Source organism: Rhipicephalus microplus, chromosome X (genome assembly GCF_043290135.1).
Source record: "Rhipicephalus microplus isolate Deutch F79 chromosome X, USDA_Rmic, whole genome shotgun sequence".
NCBI lineage: Eukaryota > Metazoa > Arthropoda > Arachnida > Ixodida > Ixodidae > Rhipicephalus > Rhipicephalus microplus.
The window spans coordinates 432,514,241-432,535,965 of NC_134710.1; the positions used below are offsets into that span (position 1 = coordinate 432,514,241).

Here is a 21,725-nt window from a genome sequence, read left to right on the forward strand (position 1 = left end):
GATCTTCGTATTTCGAATCACCAGCGGCCTCGCCTTCACAGGTCACCCACTTCAGTTTCCCGGGTTCGGACTAGGCGAACGATGCCTACGTGCGTTTGGAAAGGAACGTGGGCTTGGCGAGCGCTGACGTAGAGGGGATGGTGACCGCGGTTGATGACGACGATGCAGGTCGAAGCTCTGACGTGAACACAGGTATTCCTCGATGTCGGACGGCCTTAAGCCGTTTCGCGGGCACGGTGCGTTGACCGCAAATCCTCGAAGACCAGCTTGACGATATCGGCAAAAGCGGTAAACATGGCCAGCCTCTCCACAGTGGAAGCAGAGGGGCCTACGTTCCGCATCTCGCCATACATCGCTTTTTCGAGGTCTTGTCTCTGTCGGAAGAGGTGCGCTGCGAGTGCCCCTCAATATGGCGCAGGCTACGTGTTGTCGGTGCGTAAGTACCAGGTGTCTCGATAGGCGCACAGTGGACAGCAGGCCGCCTGAGCACCTCAGAATAAGTTACCGCACGTCGTGTCGGTGGTGCATCCCTTTGTGGCTCCCGTATGGCCTGCCGAATTTCTTCTCGAACAACATCCGCAATAGACAGTTCCGCTGAAGCGGGTGGCTGCAGCTTGCGTAGTTCCTCCCTGACACTGACCGGACGAGCTCCCGCAGAGAGTCAAGATTATCAACAACGTTTGCCGAGAAGACCCCTGCTGGTGTACAGGCTACGTCACGATTGTATTGCCGGGCTCTCTGCTGCAGCGTCGTTTCTATTGTTGTTGCTTCCGATCGAAACTCAGCAACAGTGCGCGGCGGATTGCGAACGAGTCCCGCGAACAGCTCTTGTTTTACCCCATGCATGAGATGACGCACCTTCCTGTCTTCAGTCATGTTGGGATCAGCTCGCTTGAACAGGCGGGACATGTCTTCTATGTACATAGCGACAGTCTCATTTGTGCGTTGATTCCGTGCACGAAGAGCTGCTTCTGCCTTTCCCGGCGATAATTGTTGCCAAACGTACACAGTAGCTGCCACCGGAACTCTTCCCAGGACGTCAAAGATGCGTCGTGGTTTTCGTACTACACTCGCGCTGCGTCTTCCAAAGAGACGTATACGTTACGCAACTTGCCTGCTTCCTTCCATTGGTTTATGTTCGCCACCCGCTCGAAATGATCCAGCCAGTCTTCGGCGTCCTCGAACGGGTCACCATGGAACACCTTCGGTATGACGGGCTGGCTGACAATGAGCTGTGATGGTGCAACTTGGCTAGTCATGGTGGTGGCGTTTCTTGTTACCGTCGCTGATACCCTTGGCACAGGGGGAAGTGGTCCAAATTCTGGTGAATCCCCTCGAATACGGCGACTGATCCGTTGGTGCACCGGCGTAAGCTCCACGGCTTGCGGATGGTCAGGGCTTGGACTTCGCTCTCTCGTGGGGGTTGGAATCATCTACCCAGCACCGACACCAGAAAATGTAACGAATGTAGCAGCCTCACAACAACGATGTTCTATTTACACGGTTTATTAAGGGCAAACTTGTGCCCAAAGTGAACGACGCACAGCAATCAAGAAGATCCAAGGACGGTGGTCCTCGTGAGCCTCTGCCTCGAGCCCCCTCGTTCTCTTCTTCTTCACGCGTGTTGGCTGTTCGGCGGAGTACCGGGCGCATGCAGGGCCGGCTCGTGCATTGCGGCTGGCTTCATCGCTCGTAGTCGTGCCGTTAGCGTTTCTCTGGTTCCCAGCGTCCGCGTTGCGCGGAGCAATGGTTATTTCCTGTGGCAATATGACGGAGAGCAAGCTAATCGGCCTGTAATTCTTCGAGTCCTTGTCATCTCCTTTCTTGTGTATTAAGATGATGTTAGCATTCTTCCAAGATTCTGGTACTCTTCCCGTCAGGAGACACTTCGTAAACAGGGTGGCTAGTTTTTCTGACACAATCTGTCCTTTGTCTTTCAGCAGATTTGATGTCACCTGATCTTCACCAGCAGCTTTGCCTCTTGGCATTCCCTCCAAGGCTTTCCTGACTTCTTCTATCATTGCTGGTGGGCTGCCATTTGGGTTACTGCTAGTTCTTATAATAAGGTCGTGGTTGTCTTGGCTACTGTACAGTAGGAAAAACAAATATATATACCTATACTCACCATATTTCACTTTATAACCACTAGGCCCTGGTGTCATATTTATACGTCGGACACAGAGCCATTTTTCTTGTATACCTATAGAGGGCTCAGGAAAAATTTTATTCCGTGCCCTTGGGGGTCCAGTAACTCCAAATCAACAAGAAACAAAGCTTTCTACTGATTAAGAAAAGTAACGGCTGCAAGCGTTAATCACCTGGGCCGCATTCCCGCATACCATGGCCCAAGGTTTTCGGTTATTCATGTCATGACTACATTTGCATGCTCGTCATAACCTCAAGCCCTTATGGTACAAATTTCGGGCCCACAGACAGACAGACAGACAGACAGACAGACAGACAGACAGACAGACAGACAGACAGACAGACAGACAGACAGACAGACAGACAGACAGACAGACAGACGGACGGACGGATGGACGGACGGACGGACGGACGGACGGACGCGATTCAAGTGCCATTTCGCTTCGCATATAATAGTCGGGAAGGCGTGCACTAGTGTGAGTTGTTTTACCTCACTGGGCGCGTACAGATACGGGTGTGATGTGAAACAAGGTGTGGTAGCGGCAGGCTAGTTAGTATTCCATGTCTTTAACAGCTGAAGCACAAAAAGGTATACAACGGACTAAGCGGGACAACGAGGACAAGCGCTATAATGTGAAACCTTCCTATCTTCGAATAAGGCGAGAATTTATTGAGTTGATACTGAGCCTCGGTATATCGCTTCTCTCATGAGCCAATGTGCAGTTTGAAGAAGCCCTAAGGTGAAATGTTTTGTTTGCTAAATCCTTTTCACTGAAAACCGATTATAGACACCAGCTCGCAGAGTTTAGCGTTCACAGTGGACCAGTAGCAAAAAGATACATACTTCTTTACCAGCGTCCTACTACTGCTCATCGGCTAATTGATTTCCGGTAATACCGATATGTCCAGGCAGCCATTGATATATAATATCATGCCCTCGTGCTAGAGCTTCATAATGGCAATGTCTTATTTCTTGTACCAATTGGTCATGACTCCTCCTACGTATGGCAGACTGCAAACTCTGAAGCGCTGCCTTCGAATCACAGAACATGACCCATTTTCCTAGACGTTCTTGAACGAGATATCATAATATTCGAATCACAGAATATGACCCATTTTCCTGGACGTTCTTGAACGAGATATTGTAAATTAGCCGATGATGCAGCCCGCTTAGCCCATGAAAGAACCCGTGTAGTCCCGATTCCTCTATCAAGGAATGATGCAGCAAGACAACTTTACCTGCTGTCTCGAGATCTCACACGCACGTTCTGGTCGTCTACCAGCTTCCAAAGGTGTCAATTTTATAAACTGGATCTATCGCCAAGCTAAAGCTACCATCACAACTTTCCCGCTCCGATGCGACACTGTTATGCCGCCTTTGGTTGGGTGTTGCATTTACAAAGGTGGTATGGCAGACACTCCTACATGCGACTACTGCGGAGCTGAAGGGACCATCGAACACGTCCTGTGCAGCTGCGTTTGCTACGACACACAGCGACGCCAGCTCCGGATGGTTTTGAATCAACTTGACCCCGGACCATTTTGTGTGCAGAAGATACTAGGACCTTGGGCATCTGCCTCAGTTGCGCAGAAAGCAACTAAAGCACTGATAATTTACCTAAAGTCAACAAACCTGAGCGACCGCCTGTAGACTGCGTGTGCTCCCCGAGTGTGCTCGTGATTGTGTGTACCTTCTCATCTCTCTGCAACCTCTTTTCTCCCCTTTATCCCTTCCCCAGTGCAGGGTAGCAAACCGGATGTGCGTCTGGTTAACCTCCCTGCTTTTCCTTGCATCTTTATCTCTCTCTCTCTCTCCTACTACTGCTGCATTATAACGTGTGTCAGCGCACATTTCTTGCTTTCTTTTCACAGCATCTAAAGCCTAAAATGTCAAATCAAAGGTAATCAAAAGTGTCTAACCTAAAGAAGAAGAAATCTTACTCCTTTTTTAGTCATAAGTTAAAAAAATATTTTGGTTGAAAAGCACCCTAAGTCCCCACTCATTCGCGCTTGAAACGAAATTTTTCGGGTTACTTAATTCACTGAAGCTCCCAGTTCGGCTGTCGTATTAAAGGGACACTGAAGAAAAACGATGACTTGGTTTAGATTGGCGAAGGGCATATTGCACAGGGAAACAACAACAACAACAACAACACTCTGAGAATTCTAGTTTCATGTGTTTCACTATCATCAGTTCATTATTGGCAGAGTAGATCAAGTGTAAGTTTAATTTTTAAGTTTCGCGCCGAAATATCCGCGCTTGACGTCAGCATTTTCTAAGTTTATTTTTTTTACTTTCGTGAGATTGGCTTGATGACATTTTCTGATACTTCGTATGTTGATGCTGTTACACCCACAGATGACAGTTTATTTCAGTTTTATGGATGAAAAGCTTCGTAGGACGCAGGAGACGCCTTCAAATCTATTACGTCACGGTGTTTTGTGCGGAAATCTCAAGGAGGCGTCTCCACTCGTATTTTCTTTTCACGCACCTTCTCGCTTACCAGGCGTCGTGTCGCAGTGAGGGTGGTGTTTTCGGTATTGTAAAATTGTACTTCATTTATGCACGAAAAATCGTTTTGCTCTTTTGTGTCCCTTTCAGGACAGCATATAGGGTGGGTGGACACCTCAAAGAAGTTTGCAGGCATAAAATGCAATCTTCTCGCTCCAGAAGGGGCAAAGTGAGTATAATTGGTAATGGTAGTGCCACTAGAATGTCTACTAACCCATTGCTATTGGCCATCTATGATTAGTTACTGCAGTAACAAAAAAAGTACTTGTTTTCAGTGCAGCCAGAAGATTCTGGCGCTGATCTTTGCTCGTACGGGATAAAGAAACATGCGTGGGCTAGAAACTTGTGCTCTCTGCCATCTCCCGCGGTCTCTGTTGCCGTCGGAATCCACACTGAATGATAAAAAAAAACATGCGTCGGCTAGAAACCTGTGCTGTCTGCCATCTCCCGCGGTCTCTGTTGCTGTCGGAATCCACACTGAATGCGCCTTTTTGCGATAGCTGGGCGCGCGACGCTAAACTTGTTGGTTTTGCTGGGGACAGCGCCGATAGAAATGGCCGCAGAGAAACACGGGCGCGTCCACCATCTCAGAGGTCATGGTTATACTATACAGCAAAACATCGTTACTTCTATGTTACAGTTAATTTGAGCTGACACCCTGGGGCCGGCACAGGCCTCTGTATTTTGTGGGGGGGGGGGGGGGGGGGGATTTCTGATATTACTGTATTTGCTCGATTGAATGAGCTTATTACAGATTTTCGCTACCTAAAATCTGTGCCCTCATGTTACAATCGAATGTCGAATTAACTATTTTTTTCCTGAATGCAATGAAAAGTCACCCCTCACGGTACAATTGAGGTCATGTCACGGTTGAGTAAGTGCGATACAAACGTTTCGGTATCCACAACGGCTGATTCAAACTGGGAGCCCCTGGTTTTCATTGCTCCTTTCAGAAGTTAGCCCTTGACAATCGCACACAATGGTTTGCTAAACCAAACCAAATTTACTAGAAATGCAAAACATCAGCATTTCTTAGCTGATGAGAATTCGGAGGCTGCATTGGTGCATCTTGGGTAAGCTGCATTTGATGCTCCCGGAGTCGCGACGAAAAAAATGCAAGCAAAGGGGAATTACCGATCGATTCTCATTTCGACGGCATTGACTCAACCATGTAACTAGGCACGTTTTGGAGCATAAATAGCATCATATGTTTCGACATTAAGGCTCACTGCTGTCAAGAATGCACGTTGGTGCTTGTTTCTGGTAAATCACTGACCGTTGAACTGATTCTGTTTGCTGTTGGAGCTCCACAAACTTAATTGACAAAATCAACTAACATTGACATGTAGTGGCACCTAATTAGCCATAACATGTCTAGAGGTCTCTTTTTCGGGTTCTAACCATGCATTGTGGTGCGATTTCTGTTCATTCAGGTGCCTGCACGCTAACTCGAACTCCACTTAATTCGGACAATTTCATAGCCCCCCTTGATTTCAAGTTGACAAGCTTTCACTATGCATAGCTGTGCTGTGCTTTACCTTCTCTACATCTCTTTTCATTCCCACCCCCTTGCTCTTTGATAATTTAGACTATTTTATGGAGGGGTTTCAGTGCCACCATGTTGAGCTTGGTGTTTTAACAAGGAAACGAATAGTGTTACGGTAAACGTATACCCATGAAAACGGTTGGGTTGGTGCACACAATATTTGATAGCCTTATTCATTCGCATCACTATATTCAAAAGCAAGAAAACATAGACCTAATATAAGCCCCAGATGGCGGCACCCTAGGAGAATATTCTGTGCTATGGGACAACGTTCTGTGGAAATGAAGTCTACGGAACCAAAGTGAGCGTGTGCCACCGCTGAAGAATATAGTCCCACAAGTGCATCTGTGTTTTCTGTGTGAAGATAATGAAAACACATTATTTTTTATGGTATGCTGTTGATGAAGAGATGCTGTAAGAGCAAAGAAGATATTAACAGTTGTTAATGAAGTTCCACTTTGCATTTTTGCACGTCTGAAAACTTCGTACGTTTCAGGTGCACCTCGCAGTCGAAATGGTGTCATTTTCAGGCGAGTGCTTGTCACTCTCCAGCTATTCCGACGACTCGCCAAAGGAGCCTGTGTCGAATTTCACTCACAAATAGCTGTGTAAACTGACGTAGCAAATTACATGCAGTGTTAATATTTGAACACGGACTGTATTCGAAAAGCGCGTCGAGCTGGACTTCTCTGCGGAGGACTACATGTGCTGTATCTCCAAACCCGTAGCTTTCTTTTCATTTCCACAGAAAGTTGTCCCCGAGTATAAATGGCCTTGCTTACGTGATGCCATAGATGGCTGTGCTTGTCACTGTTGTGGTGTACGGTGGATGTGTGCCACATCCCAGGATGACGTGAACCGTCCTTGTATGAACGTTTGACGACAGCGCTCGACGATGTTACCCGGAACGAGCACTCGGGCACCGGTGTGTCAGAGGAGAAGGGCTCAGCTGGTGTCAAGGACACTGACCCACTGTCCGGCAACATTGACACGGTTCTGCTGAGCCCTCACTTCAACCTGGTTGACAGCATGGTGTCTGCTGGCCCAGGTGTGTGAATAGCCAGGGTTGTTGGGTTGTTCTTGCAATGTTGAGCGTAAAAATCTCAGCTGTTTGAAGAAGGGTAAAGGAGTTATAAAATGAATGATAATCTGACGTGTATCATTACGGAGTGTGCAGTGGAAGTTGGAGGAAGGGTAGTTAGACAGGGCACTGGCAAGTTTTTCCCAGGAAACGAAGAACCTAATTAAGAAGCGTCAAATTATGAAAGCGTCAAGTACAACAGACAAAATAGAACTGGCAGAGCTTTCGAAGTTGATTAATAGACGTAAGGTATGCGATGTAAGAAGGTATAACATGGAGAGAATTGAACACGCTCTGAAAAACGGAGGAAGCGTCAAAGCAGTGAAGAGGAAACTTGGGATAGGCAAAAGCCGGATGTATGCACTAAGGGACAAAGAGGGCCAAATAACTACCAATATGGATAGGATAGTTAAAATAGCGGAGGAGTTTTACAGAGATCTGTACAGTAGCCCAGACAACCACGACCTTAATACTATAAGAACTAGCAGTAACCCAGATGACACCCTACCAGTAATGATAGAAGTCAGAAAAGCTGCCCCGCCGCGGTGGTCTAGTGGCTAAGGTACTCGGCTGCTGACCCGCAGGTCGCGGGTTCGATTCCCGGCTGCGGCGGCTGCATTTCCGATGGAGGCGGAAATGTTGTAGGCCCGTGTGCTCAGATTTGGGCGCACGTTAAAGAACCCCGGGTGGTCAAAATTTCCGGAGCCCTCCACTACGGCGTCTCTCATAATCATATAGTGGTTTTGGGACGTTAAACCCCACAAACCAACCAACCAACCAGAAGTCAGAAAAGCTTTGGAGAGCATGCAAAGAGGCAAAGCTGCTGGTGAGGATCAGGTAACATCAGATCTGCTTAAAGATGGAGGACAGATTGTGTTAGAAAAACTAGCCACCCTGTTTACGAGGTGTCTCCTGGCGGGAAGAGTACCAGAGTCTTGGAAAAACGCTAACATCATCTTAATAGATAAGAAAGGAGATGACAAGGACTCGAAGAATTACAGGCCGATTAGCTTGCTCTCTGTAGTATACAAGCTATTTACAAAAGTAATTGCTAACAGAGTAAAGAAAACATTAGAATTCAATCAACCAAAGGAACAAGCAGGATTTCAAACAGGCTACTCAACAATCGACCACATTCATTCTATCAATCAGGTAATAGAGAAATGCTCAGAATATAACCAACCACTATACATAACCTTCATAGATTACGAGAAGGCATTTGATTCAGTAGAAATATTGGCCGTCATGCAGACACTGCGGAATCAGGGCGTCGATGAAGTATATATAAACATTCTGGAAGAAATCTACAGGGGATCAACTGCTACCATAGTGCTTCATAAAGAAAGCAACAGAATACCAATCAAGAAGGGTGTAAGGCAGGGGGACATAATCTCCCCAATGCTATTTACCGCGTGTTTACAGGAGGTTTTCAGAAGCCTAGAATGGGAACAGTTAGGGATAAGAGTTAATGGAGAGTACCTTAGTAACCTACGCTTCGCCGATGACATTGCATTGCTGAGTAACTCAGGGGACGAATTGCAACTCATGATTACGGAGTTAGACAAGGAGAGCAGAAAGGTAGGGCTTAAAATGAATCTGCAGAAAACGAAAATAATGTAACAACCTCGGGAAAGAGCCGCGCTTCGAGATAGGTAATAGTGCACTTCAAGTTGTAAAAGACTATGTCTACTTAGGACAGGTAATAACCGCGGAGCCGAACCACGAGATTGAAGTAACTAGAAGAATAAGAATGGGCTGGAGCACATTTGGCAAGCACTCTCAAATTATGACAAGTAGATTGCCACTATCCCTCAAGAGAAAGGTATATAACAGCTGTATCTTGCCGGTACTTAGCTACGGAGCAGAAACCTGGAGACTTACAAAGAGGGTTCAGCTTAAATTGAGGAAGACGCAGCGAGCAATGGAAAGAAAAATGGTAGGTGTAACCTTAAGAGACAAGAAGAGAGCAGAGTGGATTAGGGAACAAACGGGGGTTAAGGATATCATAGCTGAAATCAAGAAGAAATGGACATGGGCCGGGCATGTAGCGCATAGACAGGATAACCGCTGGTCGTTAAGGGTAACTAACTGGATTCCCAGAGAAGGAAAGCGGGTTAGGGGGAGACAGAAGGTTAGGTGGGCAGATGAGATTAAGAAGTTTGCGGGTATAAATTGGCAGCAGCAAGCACAGGACCGGGTTAACTGGCGGAACATGGGAGAGGCCTTTGTCCTGCAGTGGACGTAGTCAGGCTGATGATGATGATGATTAGTTAGTTAGACAGTGGATATATGAATTATGAATTATGAATATATGAATATGAATTACCAAACTCCGGAATTTTTTTTTCGCAAAGATAAGCAGGGTGCTCGAGGCAGTCGTGCTCTTATGGCCGTGAAAAACAGCTCAATTGTTCCGCTGTCCACGTGACTGTGAACCTAAATATTCTGTCTTATCTGCCGAGCTAACCCACAACCATGCCCACAGCTTCTAGTGTTGTCTGAACGTGTACCATACTGCGTAAACGAAAAAAAAATACAACAGAGCTGAGAAAAAGCGCAGACTTCCAACCGTTTTTTTCTCCAAAACAGATAGGCTGACACAACACATGCACTGCCCGCGTGCACAAACCCCTCAGCCTTTGTCAAAGCGCTTGCGCATGTGCCACAAGAAAAATGGCCGTGCGTGTTTAGGCACCCCACATCGCCCATGCTCATATACCATACGTATGCGTAAGAAAATATATCTTATTGCATCATCACAGAGAAATCGTTTCTACTAACATGATGACGTAAACCCCTGCTCCGATTACAACAGCTACCTACAAAATTGCTCCTAAAATATCTATCAGCGGCGCGATTCAAAAGCCCTAAAAAAACCTCGAGCCTCCCCAAACCACGAAAAAATGTAATCTTTGTTACAAGGTAAAGCTACGAAACAACAAAAGTAAAAAAACTACAGAGGAAAAAAATCAGGACTGATGAAGGAAAACTGCTTGTGTTTTCTTTGTCATAAGGAAATTTTGTCTTGAAATTTAAAAAAATTGACTACACAAAAACATTTCCCTTCCATATTTGCCCGATATTTTAAAGAGAACAGTGAACACATTTCGGTTGCTCTACTGAAAATGAACTTTTTTGTGACTTGATGCTTCACACATGTTAGATAACTTTAAACATGCATCATTTCAATGATAATTTCTTCCCCTAGGTTTTTGTGAAAGTGGTCTGAAAAAAGAAGAAAAAAGCCCTTAAAAAACAAAATCTGAGGTGGTTGCCCACACACCAGTGACTGTTAAAATGGAATGGGTCTTTGACAAGCATTGGTATGTCTGAGTTGGTACCTCCACCAAATGCACAAAACCAACATCCCAAGCTTTTGCTGCAAAAGAGCATCGCAGACACAGTTTCTTGTGACAAACACTGCCTGCTTCATCTTGAACGTCTATTGCTGTTGACTACATCCTTCCACTAGGCAGTTTTTTTCCTGCAAAGACAGCTGACTGGTAGTCAGCAGCTGCTGCAGCTGCAAAAAATATTGTGCTGCCCCTTCAGCAGTACCTGTTTACTGCTCCAATCGCAAAGCAAGGCACATGGGCTTGAAAGTGTCAAAACTATTGAGGCAAGGCACACATTGTGCAAGCCACCTGCATATCCACACCTGTTGTTTACAACTGGATAAAAATAAGAGTTGAACCTTCAGTCATGTTTTCATTTTATATAAAGCCCATCACACAAGAAAGTAATCTATATACATGTGGGCCCTCTGCTAACACACAAGAGAATGCTACAGCGTAGTCACATTGATAGGATTGTCATATTGGTAGGAGTATACACATAAAAAAATTGATCGAATCATATGCATATTAACTTTAGCTTCAATTTTTATTTTTTTCTCCTTCCCTCCAGTGGCGATGCAGAAGATCTCAATCGTATGAAATTTACTGTGTACTGTGCACAGAATGTGTATAGTACTCTGCAAAACATTTTATGTGCTTTACAAACCATTGTCTTACCTTTACTCATGTTATAGCATCATTTCAATAATACTTCAGTGATGAAAGTGGCATTTTGCTGTTTAGAGCAGATTCTAGAGCAGAAAAAATTGTGCTTTGGAGCAGGCTCAAGTGTCTTTGGAGCAGAAAAATATGCTATAGCTTAGGATTGCTGTTGGTGTTTTCGGAGAAAATGCATGTTCCCAATGACTCCTCAAGTCTAAGACATCACTTAAGCATCTAATAAATATTTATACTTATTATTAAACATGTCATATGCTAGTATGCAGCTAGTATATATAAGCAGCATAGTTGGCGTATATCATGAATGGGGGTGTGGGGGTCAAGAAAGTCTGGACTTTTCTGGTGTTCAGGCAGTTGAGGGCACACCTTGCAAGTGTCCCACTTGAGATTTAGTTTAGCACATGATAAAATTGAGTTATCAGTTAAGTATAGCACAATCACCTTTTTAAAAGGCGTTTTATCTTTTACTGGGTACTTTTGGTAAATGCCCCTCAGTTGAGTGAACTATGTAAATAGAAAAAAAAAGGCAGAAAAAAAGAGACTGAATAGAACAATACAATGCAATTGCTCGAGCTCGAACCCCATGCTCGTTTTTTTAAGTTTATTTGAAAGCATAAATTAATTTCTATATAAATAAAAATACTACCCATATTGAAAATATGAATTTGACACCATGGCCTGATATGTCTCACCCCTTGAGATTTTTCTGGCTTTACGCCACTGAGTAGCATTCTAGCATGATAGTGTGTACAGCTTGCTTTTGGTTTTGCTTATGCTCACGGGATGATGCCATGGTTCAACATCATTCTTTTTAGTTTGCCAACACTATTTTGAATCAGGTTTGTAGCAGCTACTAGTAAATATTGCACTTTGGACCAGCATGGAGCAGCATTTCTTTTTTAGAGCAGTTTGGAGGAATTGGAGTAGCACTTACATCACTGAATAATAATAATATTTGAGGTTTTACACCTCAAGACTACAATAAGAATATATCAGAAGCCAGAGTGAAAGGCTCCAAAAATTTCGACCATCTAGAGTTTTTTAACATGCACTGACTTTGTGCAGTACACAGGCCTCTACCATCCTGCCTCCATCGAAATTCTACTGCCACAGCTGGGATCATAGCACTGTTTCAACTGCTACACATATTCTTTGTTCAGGTGATATAGCCTATAATGAAAAACTAAAACAGGAAAAAATAAATGTATTCCTATAACTTGTCGACCAAGTTTTTTAAGCACTCCATCAGCGCAACTTTGTCAAGAGCAGCATCAAGTAGTTACAGATGTATACTTATTAAATCCCCTGCCTTCTTGTGTTCATAATAAACATGGACAATACCTCTATACATGATCCAGCTTGCAATAATAAAAACTGCATGAATACGCAATATCTCTTGCATGTGTTATGTCATCGGCAGCATGTATACGATACTGTAGTGCACGAAGTGCTCAACAAGAAGCTTTGAATATCCAAGCATTTTATCTCGTGTGTTCTGTGTCCACCGCAGCAAGTGCAATATTAGTCATAGAGCATCCACTATTCCACACATAATACTGTCTTGGCTGAGACAGTGTCCTTGCACAGGTGACTGTCCCTGGGTGGTTCCAACTGAATTTGTTGTCTGAACTGGCAGCTGCCACGTGGTGGTCAGCTCAGGTTCAAGGAGGACAATCACAGTGTTCTGTAGGATTTGACGCACCTATGTGGCACACAAGAAAGAGAGAAAAACAGTGTTATGATGTTTTGCACACACAAGAACCTTTATTCACGCAAAGTTCTCTGAGCACTTAAAAAATACACAAGACGCGACAACCAGATTGAAGCATGCTGCAATGTAGTCATGCACAATTATAAGTCTCGGTGAACTTGTACACAAGCATAATCAGTGTACTGACACCACGCAACAGAAAGCAACTATGTTACACGCAAAACTTTCTTCTGTTCACAATTCGGTTACACGATACACACAGGTCAAACATAATGTTCTGTACCAGTAATTTTTCAGTGATAGAAATAATTCTAACACCCCTCCCCATTTCTCTCTCCACTTGTGTCATTCTCTATGAATGTGTATTCATACAGCTATGTCTATGCAGCTATATCTCCTTAGACAAAACTTTAAGCTGTGACATGCACAGTAATGCTCACTTTCAATATAAGCAAAAAATATTGTTGCATTTTTTTCAGTAGCAGTTATTCGCACAGTGTGGTGATGATGGCCTATACATGAAGTTTAGATGCAGCATTTGCATCGTGTGAGGACAGCTGTGGTGTGAAACGATACCAGAGACCGTCAGGCAGACTAACGGCTACAGTACTTGCACAATCCACACTTGTTCTCCCTAAGAACCTCACTGGCCCTACTGTATTTGCTGCCATCAAGACTAGATAACAAACTCATGACAAACCATGGCCTATTTCGCCGGCACTAGTTGCCAACAATGGCAATAATTGCCCAAGCATCCCAGACGAGGAGAGTATGTAAACTTGTGCACAAGGGTTTCCATTGATGTGATTGGCTGAGGCCATTTTGGAGCAGGTTTTCAGAGCAGCCAAAGGCACCTTTTGGAGTAAACAGCTAAAAGCATACTTCAGAAAAAAAAAGTTTTTTGGAGCCACTAAAAATGCATTTCAGAGCAAGAAAAAAAAATACTTTACAAGCGACCAAGAGCGTAAAGTAAAGCACTGAATAAGGCTGTTGGAGACGTCGAAGGGTCGTTGCCAAGTCACAAGATTCCATGCACTCCAAGCATAACTGCGTATAGTGCAGGATCCGCTATAAAGCAGCGTAGTTTTACTACCATTTATAATCCCATAAAATTTATGTATATGCATATCGCTTATTGTGCAGCCCCCAAGATGAAAGACTGGTTGTAATGTGGCTCATATAAGCAAGGTAATCACTGCGCTTCTCAACAGAGTCTCGCCGGAAGGGGAGAGACAGCGACAAAGGTTCTAGAAAGAAGGGGATGCGGAACAAACTAACAAGGAGCGGTGGGTGGAAAAAAGAAGAAATAAATTAAAAGGAAGAAGATTAGCTATATAAAGCTTAAATAACGGCGAGGCTGGTTGACTTTAGGTGCTTAACATGGCCTCTTGGCTAATGCTAGGTTTTTTCTTGGCATAGACAAAGTCGAACCACAGCATGTCACAAACTATGTGAGAATGTCCAAACTTCAGTGCCACAAACAATGTGCAAAAGTGGAGTGGGCCTGTGGTCACTAGTACTCCGCTCGTGCTATGGCAGGCAAACTTAGCGCGGTGACTGTGCAAACGGTCTCCGTTGGTGGGTGTGCATTTGCAGTGGCGGCTGCTTCTTGGCACATATGCAGTTGGGTGGGAGTAAGCCCAGGTGGTGAGCTGCTTGCACAACAGTGATATGGCCCTCTTTAGCCACCATAGCTGTGAAAAGCAACCAGTCACCGGACGTTCTGCCTATCTCGACTCTTGAAAAAAAATGCTTCGCGGGCACGCGGAACTAGCACGGGTAGCCTAGGCGTCAGAAAAGCCTTTGCTCGGGCCACTTGCCGCATGTTTCATACGTGTGCTTTGTGCAAATCGGTCAGCCACATGCATGATCTGCATCAAGAAATAGTTGCACCATTATATAGTGCAATATTGCACGTGCGAGTTAAATTCAATTGTCAGTGAAGGCACTGTTCCGCAAATGAAAAGGCTTCGGGATGCAGGCTCTCGCCTTTCCCACCAGCAGGCAGACTTGCAAGCTAGGCAGACTTTAGTTGTCGCAGCTCTTCTCACGGACCAGTACCCAAACTTGGTTCCACGTGTGCTACTTTCGGTTGAGCTCATGACTGCTATTTTGGTGGCACCTACTTATTTCTAGGGCAAACTTTCCTGGGCGGCTTGTCAATTCACTTGCAAGTCCGCAGGCTACACCTAACGAGAGCTAACCGCGTAACAGTGCAAGTATTCTGTGGCATAACCACCTTATCGATCGCAGCCGCGAATGAGTGGTTTGGTGGCGAGTCAATGAAACACTTTGCAGTGGTCACATTTTGAAAGGGGTAGGTAGAAATAAATAGGCAACTTTCCGATTATGAATGCAGAGACTCACATCATTAACGAAAATGAGGGCGTGCATGGTGCATGTACAACATTCGAGTTCTGGTTCACCATAATTTGTGTGGTTGCCAATGCTTCGGACACCATGCCTACAGCAAGAGGAAATTCATTTGCCGTTATGCGGGGAAATTCGGCGCATAAACAAGAAAGTTTGAATGCTTTGAAGCTTTGGCACGAGAAGCTTTGACAAGTTAGTCGGCAGCTTTCTACAACAGTACTATTTCTTTTTCAGTGTTCATTTTGTCGGCACAGCAGCCCCGCAAACGTTAACTCGGAATTCTGCAGCTGCCGGTCCAACAAATCTTGCACATTTGCAGACTCTGAAGAATGGTGTTTTGCTTATATGCTGCATATGCGTTCCTTTGGGGAATTGCATTATATAAGTAGATTATGACGTGATAGAAAGGTAATCCGATCAGCATTGCACAAGCGTGCACATTTCCTTTTATATTGGCATACTCACAGGCACGGTAGGGTGGTGTGTGCACGTGAAGATAGATGCATGCTAGAGCGCTTCGACCATGAGAGATTGTAGTTGCGTTTTCGAAAAATAAAAAAGCCCCGTTTGTAACAGAATAGTAGAAATGTAGCAGGATGTGGCAGGATTGGTCTTTCAGTGCAGTTTGGCATGATTGGCGCACCTATCACATAACTTGGTTTCAAAAAAATTTGGGCCAAGATGTTTTCTTTTTCTCCCTCCCCCACCCCTTCCCTTTTCTTTTTGCAAGGAAGGAAAAAGAAACTTGCCAAATACTTGTATGAACATGGCACGCTACGGCTTGCCAATGCTGTACTTGCATTCCTCTTAGCACTTTTGTTACTGCATGAAAATTATTATTTTTCATATGTCTCTAGAATATCATTTTTGTCAGTTAGAAAAGTACTCTAACACCCATTGTAGCATGCCAAGTTTTGCAAAATCAAATGCTCTTTCTAAAAAACATACGTTGTAGAGCAATGCAAAGATTTTGGGATGAACAAAATGTGAGAAGTGTGTTTTTTCAGTTGCCAAATGGTAAACAGCGAAAAAAAACACTATATATACTAAAATATTCAAAACAAAGAAAATTCAGAATATACATTTTGAAGATAAATGACCTAAAAACAGTATAAAAGATTCATTGTTGTACAAGATGTTTTTATGCATATAGGCAAAGAAAATCAGAACCAAAGTGCTATTTCGTTGCTCGTGCCATGTGGTGAAGCATTGCTTGGTTTTCCGTAAAACAAGTGAACTTCTACACTTTTCTCTCTATTTTTTTAGCAATAAGATCCCCCAGGTATTCCAATATAAATGGATGCCCATGATGTGAATAATCCCTCTATAAATGAAGTGTCTATTCAACTTCGCTATTTCATCTTGTGTTGCCTCTTTTCATGAGCCACCTCACTCCGCATAGGTTGGCGTTCCTATATATGCATTCAAGCATATTTCTTAGCATCCTGCACATCGTATTAAAAAAAGGAATAATATTGTCACGTGCTACAAAAGGTCTTCAACTAGGAAGAACTGAGCCGGCAGGGAGACGCACCGAAAACTGGCAAGATGGCTGCTTCAATAATAAACAACTAGCCAGAGCACGCGCTGCCCCAGAACATCGTCTTCCATTCTCGCGGGCAGCCATGGCTTGCGCTCGCCGTAACTAGCGGCCAAGTGGCACTATTCCCCCTCTGAGAAAAAAAAAGGCATCACTCTGATGCTCGGAAAGTACAAAGGCAAAGTCGGGACGAACCAACAAAAAATATGTCCATACACAAAAACAGTGATGTGGTTCATGCGCAGTCGCACTACCGCGGGAAGTACGGCTTCAGGCGCACCACGTGAACAATCTCCGAGGAGTGCCTTCGCCTTCGTGGCGAGAAGGCGCCGTCAGAGACTACCTCAAGTTCACATCGCTCACGCGTCGCAAGACTTTGTGTGGTCCGAAGTGGCGACTGGGCAGTTTTTCTGACAATCCCTGGCATCGGACTGGAGTCCACACTCAAACTTGATCGCCTGGATGGTATTCAACTTGTTGATGGCGAGCGTTGTAGCGACATGCGTCTGTACTCTGCTAATGCGTAATGTGTAGGCGTGCTAACTGGCGTGCTTCTTGGGCGTACTGGGTAAGCTGCACAGCATCATGAGTGATCAAAGCATCGCAATTGTATGAAAGCATCGCATCCAGCATGGTCTGGACGTCACGTCCATAGACAAGACGGAAAGGCGTGAACCGCGTAGTTTCCTGGACAGCAGTATTGTACGCGAATGTGACGTACGGTAGCACCTGGTCCCAGGTCTTATGCTGGACATCTACATACATAGATAACATGTCAGCAATGGTCTTGTTGAGTCGCTCTGTCAAGCCATTGCTCTGCGGATGATATGCCGTGGTCTTGCGATGGCTCGTGTAGCTGAGCTTGAATACGTCATGAATGAGCTGGGCCGTGAACGCTGTTCCTCTGTCTGTGATTACGCACGACGGGTCGCCATGTCGAAAAACAATCTAGTCTATAAAGAATTGGGTGACGTCGGAAGCCGTAGCGCGTTGTAGTGCCTTTGTTTCGGCGTACTTCGTCAAATAGTCAGTGGCTACTACGATCCACTTGTTGCCGGCAGATGATAGCGGAAAGGGCCCCAGTAAATCCATTCCTATTTGATCAAAGGGCGCTCTGGGTGGTTCTATTGGTTGAAGAAGCCCCGCGGGCTTTAGTGGCGGGGATTTGCGGCGTTGACATTCCCGGCAGCTTTTCACGTATCGCTTAACTGATGCAGAAAGCTTAGGCCAGTAGTATGCTTGTCGAACTCGAGCAAGAGTTCGAGAGGAACCTAAGTGACCAGATGTGGGCTCATCGTCGCAGGCAAGAAGAATGTCGTCACGCATGTCAGTTGGCACAACTAGAACATAAGTTCTCTCATTGCCATTGGAGTTTTTCTTATACAGGACCCCATCTCGCAGACAGAACGACGACAGACTTCGAGAAATACATCGAGGTATGGATGAGTTGCGTCCTTCAAGGTTTTCGATAACTGTGCGAATTTCATCGTCCGCACGCTGTCGCATAATCAGATTTGTTGTAGTAAGGGCCCCAAAGAAACCATCGTCATCCTCGGTGTCGTGGCCACAAACTTCGACAGGTGCACGGGATAATGAATCAGCATCTTCATGCTTGCGGCCCGATTCGTAAGCGATCGTGAAATCGTATTCCTGCAGACGAAGACTCCATCGTGCCAGTCGCCCACACGGGTCCCGTAGGTTGGCTAACTGGCACAGCGAATGATGGTCGGTCACTACCTTGAAGTGGCATCCATAAAGATAAGGCCTAAATTTCATCGTGGCCCGTACAACAGCGAGGCACTCTTTCTCTGACGTGGAGTAGTTGACCTCGGCGCGGGAAAGAGTGCGGCTAGCGTACGCTATCACTCGCTCTGTGCCCTCTTGTTGTTGTACGAGGACAGCAGCAAGACCCACGTTGCTGGCGTCAGTATGAATTTCAGTATCAGCGTCTTGGTCAAAGTGAGCGAGGACTGGTGGTGTCTGCAAACGCTCCCGTAGTTTCGCGTAGAGAAAGCTGCGCCCTGTTCTTCCTCCCAGACGAATGGAACATCTTCATGAGTGAGTCGAGTGAGCGGTTCCTAGAAAAATTGGCTATAAAGCTGCGATAGTACGCACAGAGCCCTAGAAAGTGACGCACTGCCTTCTTATCACGTGGAACAAGAAACAAGGTCACGGCGGTACTTTTGTCAGGGTCTGGTCGAATACCATCCGCACTGATCATGGCCGAGAAACTTGAGTTCCTTGTAACCGAAGTGGCATTTTGCTGGTTTCAGTGTCAGGTTAGCAGAGCTGAGCGTTTCCAGCACATTCTGCAGACGCTTCAGGTGCTCCTCAAAGGTGGCAGAAAACACGACAACATCATCGAGGTAAACTAAGCACGTTTGCCACTTCAGACTGGTAAGAACAGTGTCCATCATTCTCTGGAATGTCGCAGGTGCAGAGCAGAGGCCGAAGGAAAGCACTTTGAATTCATATAGGCCATCCGTAGTAACGAAGGCCGTTTTTTCATGATCTCGTTCATCAACTTCGATCTGCCAGTAGCCACTTTTCAAGTATATCAATGAAAAATACTTGGCCCGCCGCAGTCTGTCGAGGGAATCGTCGATGCGAGGCAGCGGATAGACGTCTTTTTTATTCACGCTGTTAAGTTTCTTGTAGTCTACGCAGAAGCGCAGCGATCCATCTTTTTTCTTTACGAGCATGACCGGAGATGACCAGGCACTTTTCAAAAGTTGGATAATGTCATCTTGCAACATCTTTTTGACTTGGGCATTTATAACGTCACGTTCCTTTGCCGAAACGCGGTAAGGGTGTTGTTTTATGGGCGAGGCATCGTTATACGTAATTATTCGGTGTTTGGTGATCGGTGTCTGACGAACCTTTGAGGTGGACGCAAAGCACTCTTTGAATTGATATAGCAGTTCACGTAGCTCGGTCTGTTGTTGTTCCGAGGGGGTCGAGTTAACGTCAACTTTTCCAAGTAGTGAAGTCACGTCGCTTGGTGTCGGTCCAAGCCCGTCGTTGGCTGATGTAGATGCGAAGCATTCAGAAACGTCTGCGATAGGGTAGGCGAAAGCGATGGCGGTGTCACGAAACAGGTGCCGGTACTCGTTACTGAAATTAGTCACAAGTAGGGCAAAGTGTCCGTCATAAAGCGTGACAAGGCTGCGTGCAGTGCAGGCACCTAGCGCGAACAAAAGCGTCAAGTTGCCTTCAGCGACAACCTCACCATCCAGTAACTTGTCAGACACCACATCAACTAGGACGCTTGAACGCGGAGGCAACGTGATGCTGTCGGCAGAAACGCGAAGCGTGCTGTCACGGATGTCGTCAGGTTTGTCAGAGGATCCAGCAGTCGAAAACGTCACAGTACGCTCTTGAAGATCGATAATAGCGCCCTGCTCCCGCAAAAAGTCGACTCCAAGGATTAGGTCTCGGGAACAGTCACGAAGTACGAGGCAGCTGGCGAGAAACGTACGTCCCCGAATGCTCACTCTGATAGTGCACATTTCGATTGGGGTGACTACGTGCCCGCCGGCAGTACGAATTTGTGCTTCGTACCAAGGCGTTACAACTTTCTTTATGTGTGCTGCTAGTTTCCCGCTTATGATCAAGTAGTCCGCACCCGTGTCCAATAATGCACTAACGTCGTGGTGACTGTCGACTACCACATGCATATCCAGAGAAAATCTGCTTCTGGCTTTCGTCGCTGTCGTTGGAGAATCGCTCCGTGTCCGTGCTTGCGTCGGTGGGAGGCCTTGCTTGTGTCGAGTGTCAGCGGCCTCGCTCCCGAAGGTCACTGTCGTTATTTTTCCCGCCTAGGGCTTGGCGAGCGCGCCGGCGCCGCTCCTGGGAGGCTCCGAAAATTTGGAGAAGATCGCCTTGGGGATTGGGACCGCGACTGCCGCCGCAGTGGCATGCGCTGCTGTGAGAGGTCATCTTCAATAGCTCTCGGTCTTTCACCAAATCTCGGCCGTGGTGCGTCGACGGCAAAACCCTGTAGTCCGAGGCGACGATAGGGTCATTCCCGGCACACATGTCCAGCTTCACCAGAGTGGTAACACAGTGGCCGTCTGTCCGGTGTGCGCTATACGTCGGATTTTTTGGGAAGCGGCTGTCGATTTTCTAAGTGCTGAATTGGCTGCAGCGAAGTAAGTGCATCCTGATGCATAGGATTAACGAAGTGTGGTGAAGCAGGTATATATCCGCTTACAGCTTCTGCATATGATGCGCAATGTGGCTCCACCGGGACAGGCGGGACATAGCTGGAAGGCGGCACTTGGAAAGCCTGTCGTACTTCGTTTCTGACAAGGCTGCAAATAGAACCTGCAGTAGGTTGGGACTGGCCCTGAATCTTTTGTAATTTGTCGTGCACCACCGATCGAATGAGATCGCAAAGAGACTCGATGTTGATGTTGCTTGCTGCACCTCTGATCTGACCTATTGACGAAGTGGCACTCACTTGCCGATCGTACACAGTAGAGCGCTGCTGTAGCACTTGCTACATGGTTGTGGCTTCGGTCAAAAATTCCGCCACGGTCTTTGGAGGACAGCGAACGAGGCCAGCAAAAAGCTGCTCCTTCACTCCTCGCATTAAATGACGGACCTTCTTTTCTTCTGCCATGTCGGGATCGGCTCGACGAAAGAGGCTCGTCATGTCCTCGACGTACATCATGACGCTTTCATTCGGCATTTGTAGGTGCGACTGAATTGCTCGCTCGGCTCGTTCGCGGCGATCGGGATTGGCCCAACTTGCCAGCAGGTATCGCCGAAAGACACTCCACGAGGGAAAAGGCTCACG

At 45.9% G+C, this 21,725-nt stretch overlaps 1 protein-coding gene across 1 annotated transcript in view; it reads right to left on the reverse strand.

The window, feature by feature from the left end:
* Window positions 1-10,979: 10,979 nt before the first annotated feature.
* LOC119161825 (mediator of RNA polymerase II transcription subunit 7) overlaps window positions 10,980-21,725 on the reverse strand; it is a 110,288-nt gene continuing 99,542 nt past the window's right edge. The window contains exon 5 of the mRNA XM_075880467.1: window positions 10,980-13,002. Coding sequence (XP_075736582.1) covers window positions 12,826-13,002 — 177 coding nt within the window. The 3' untranslated portion in view covers window positions 10,980-12,825. The remainder of the gene's footprint in view (window positions 13,003-21,725) is intronic.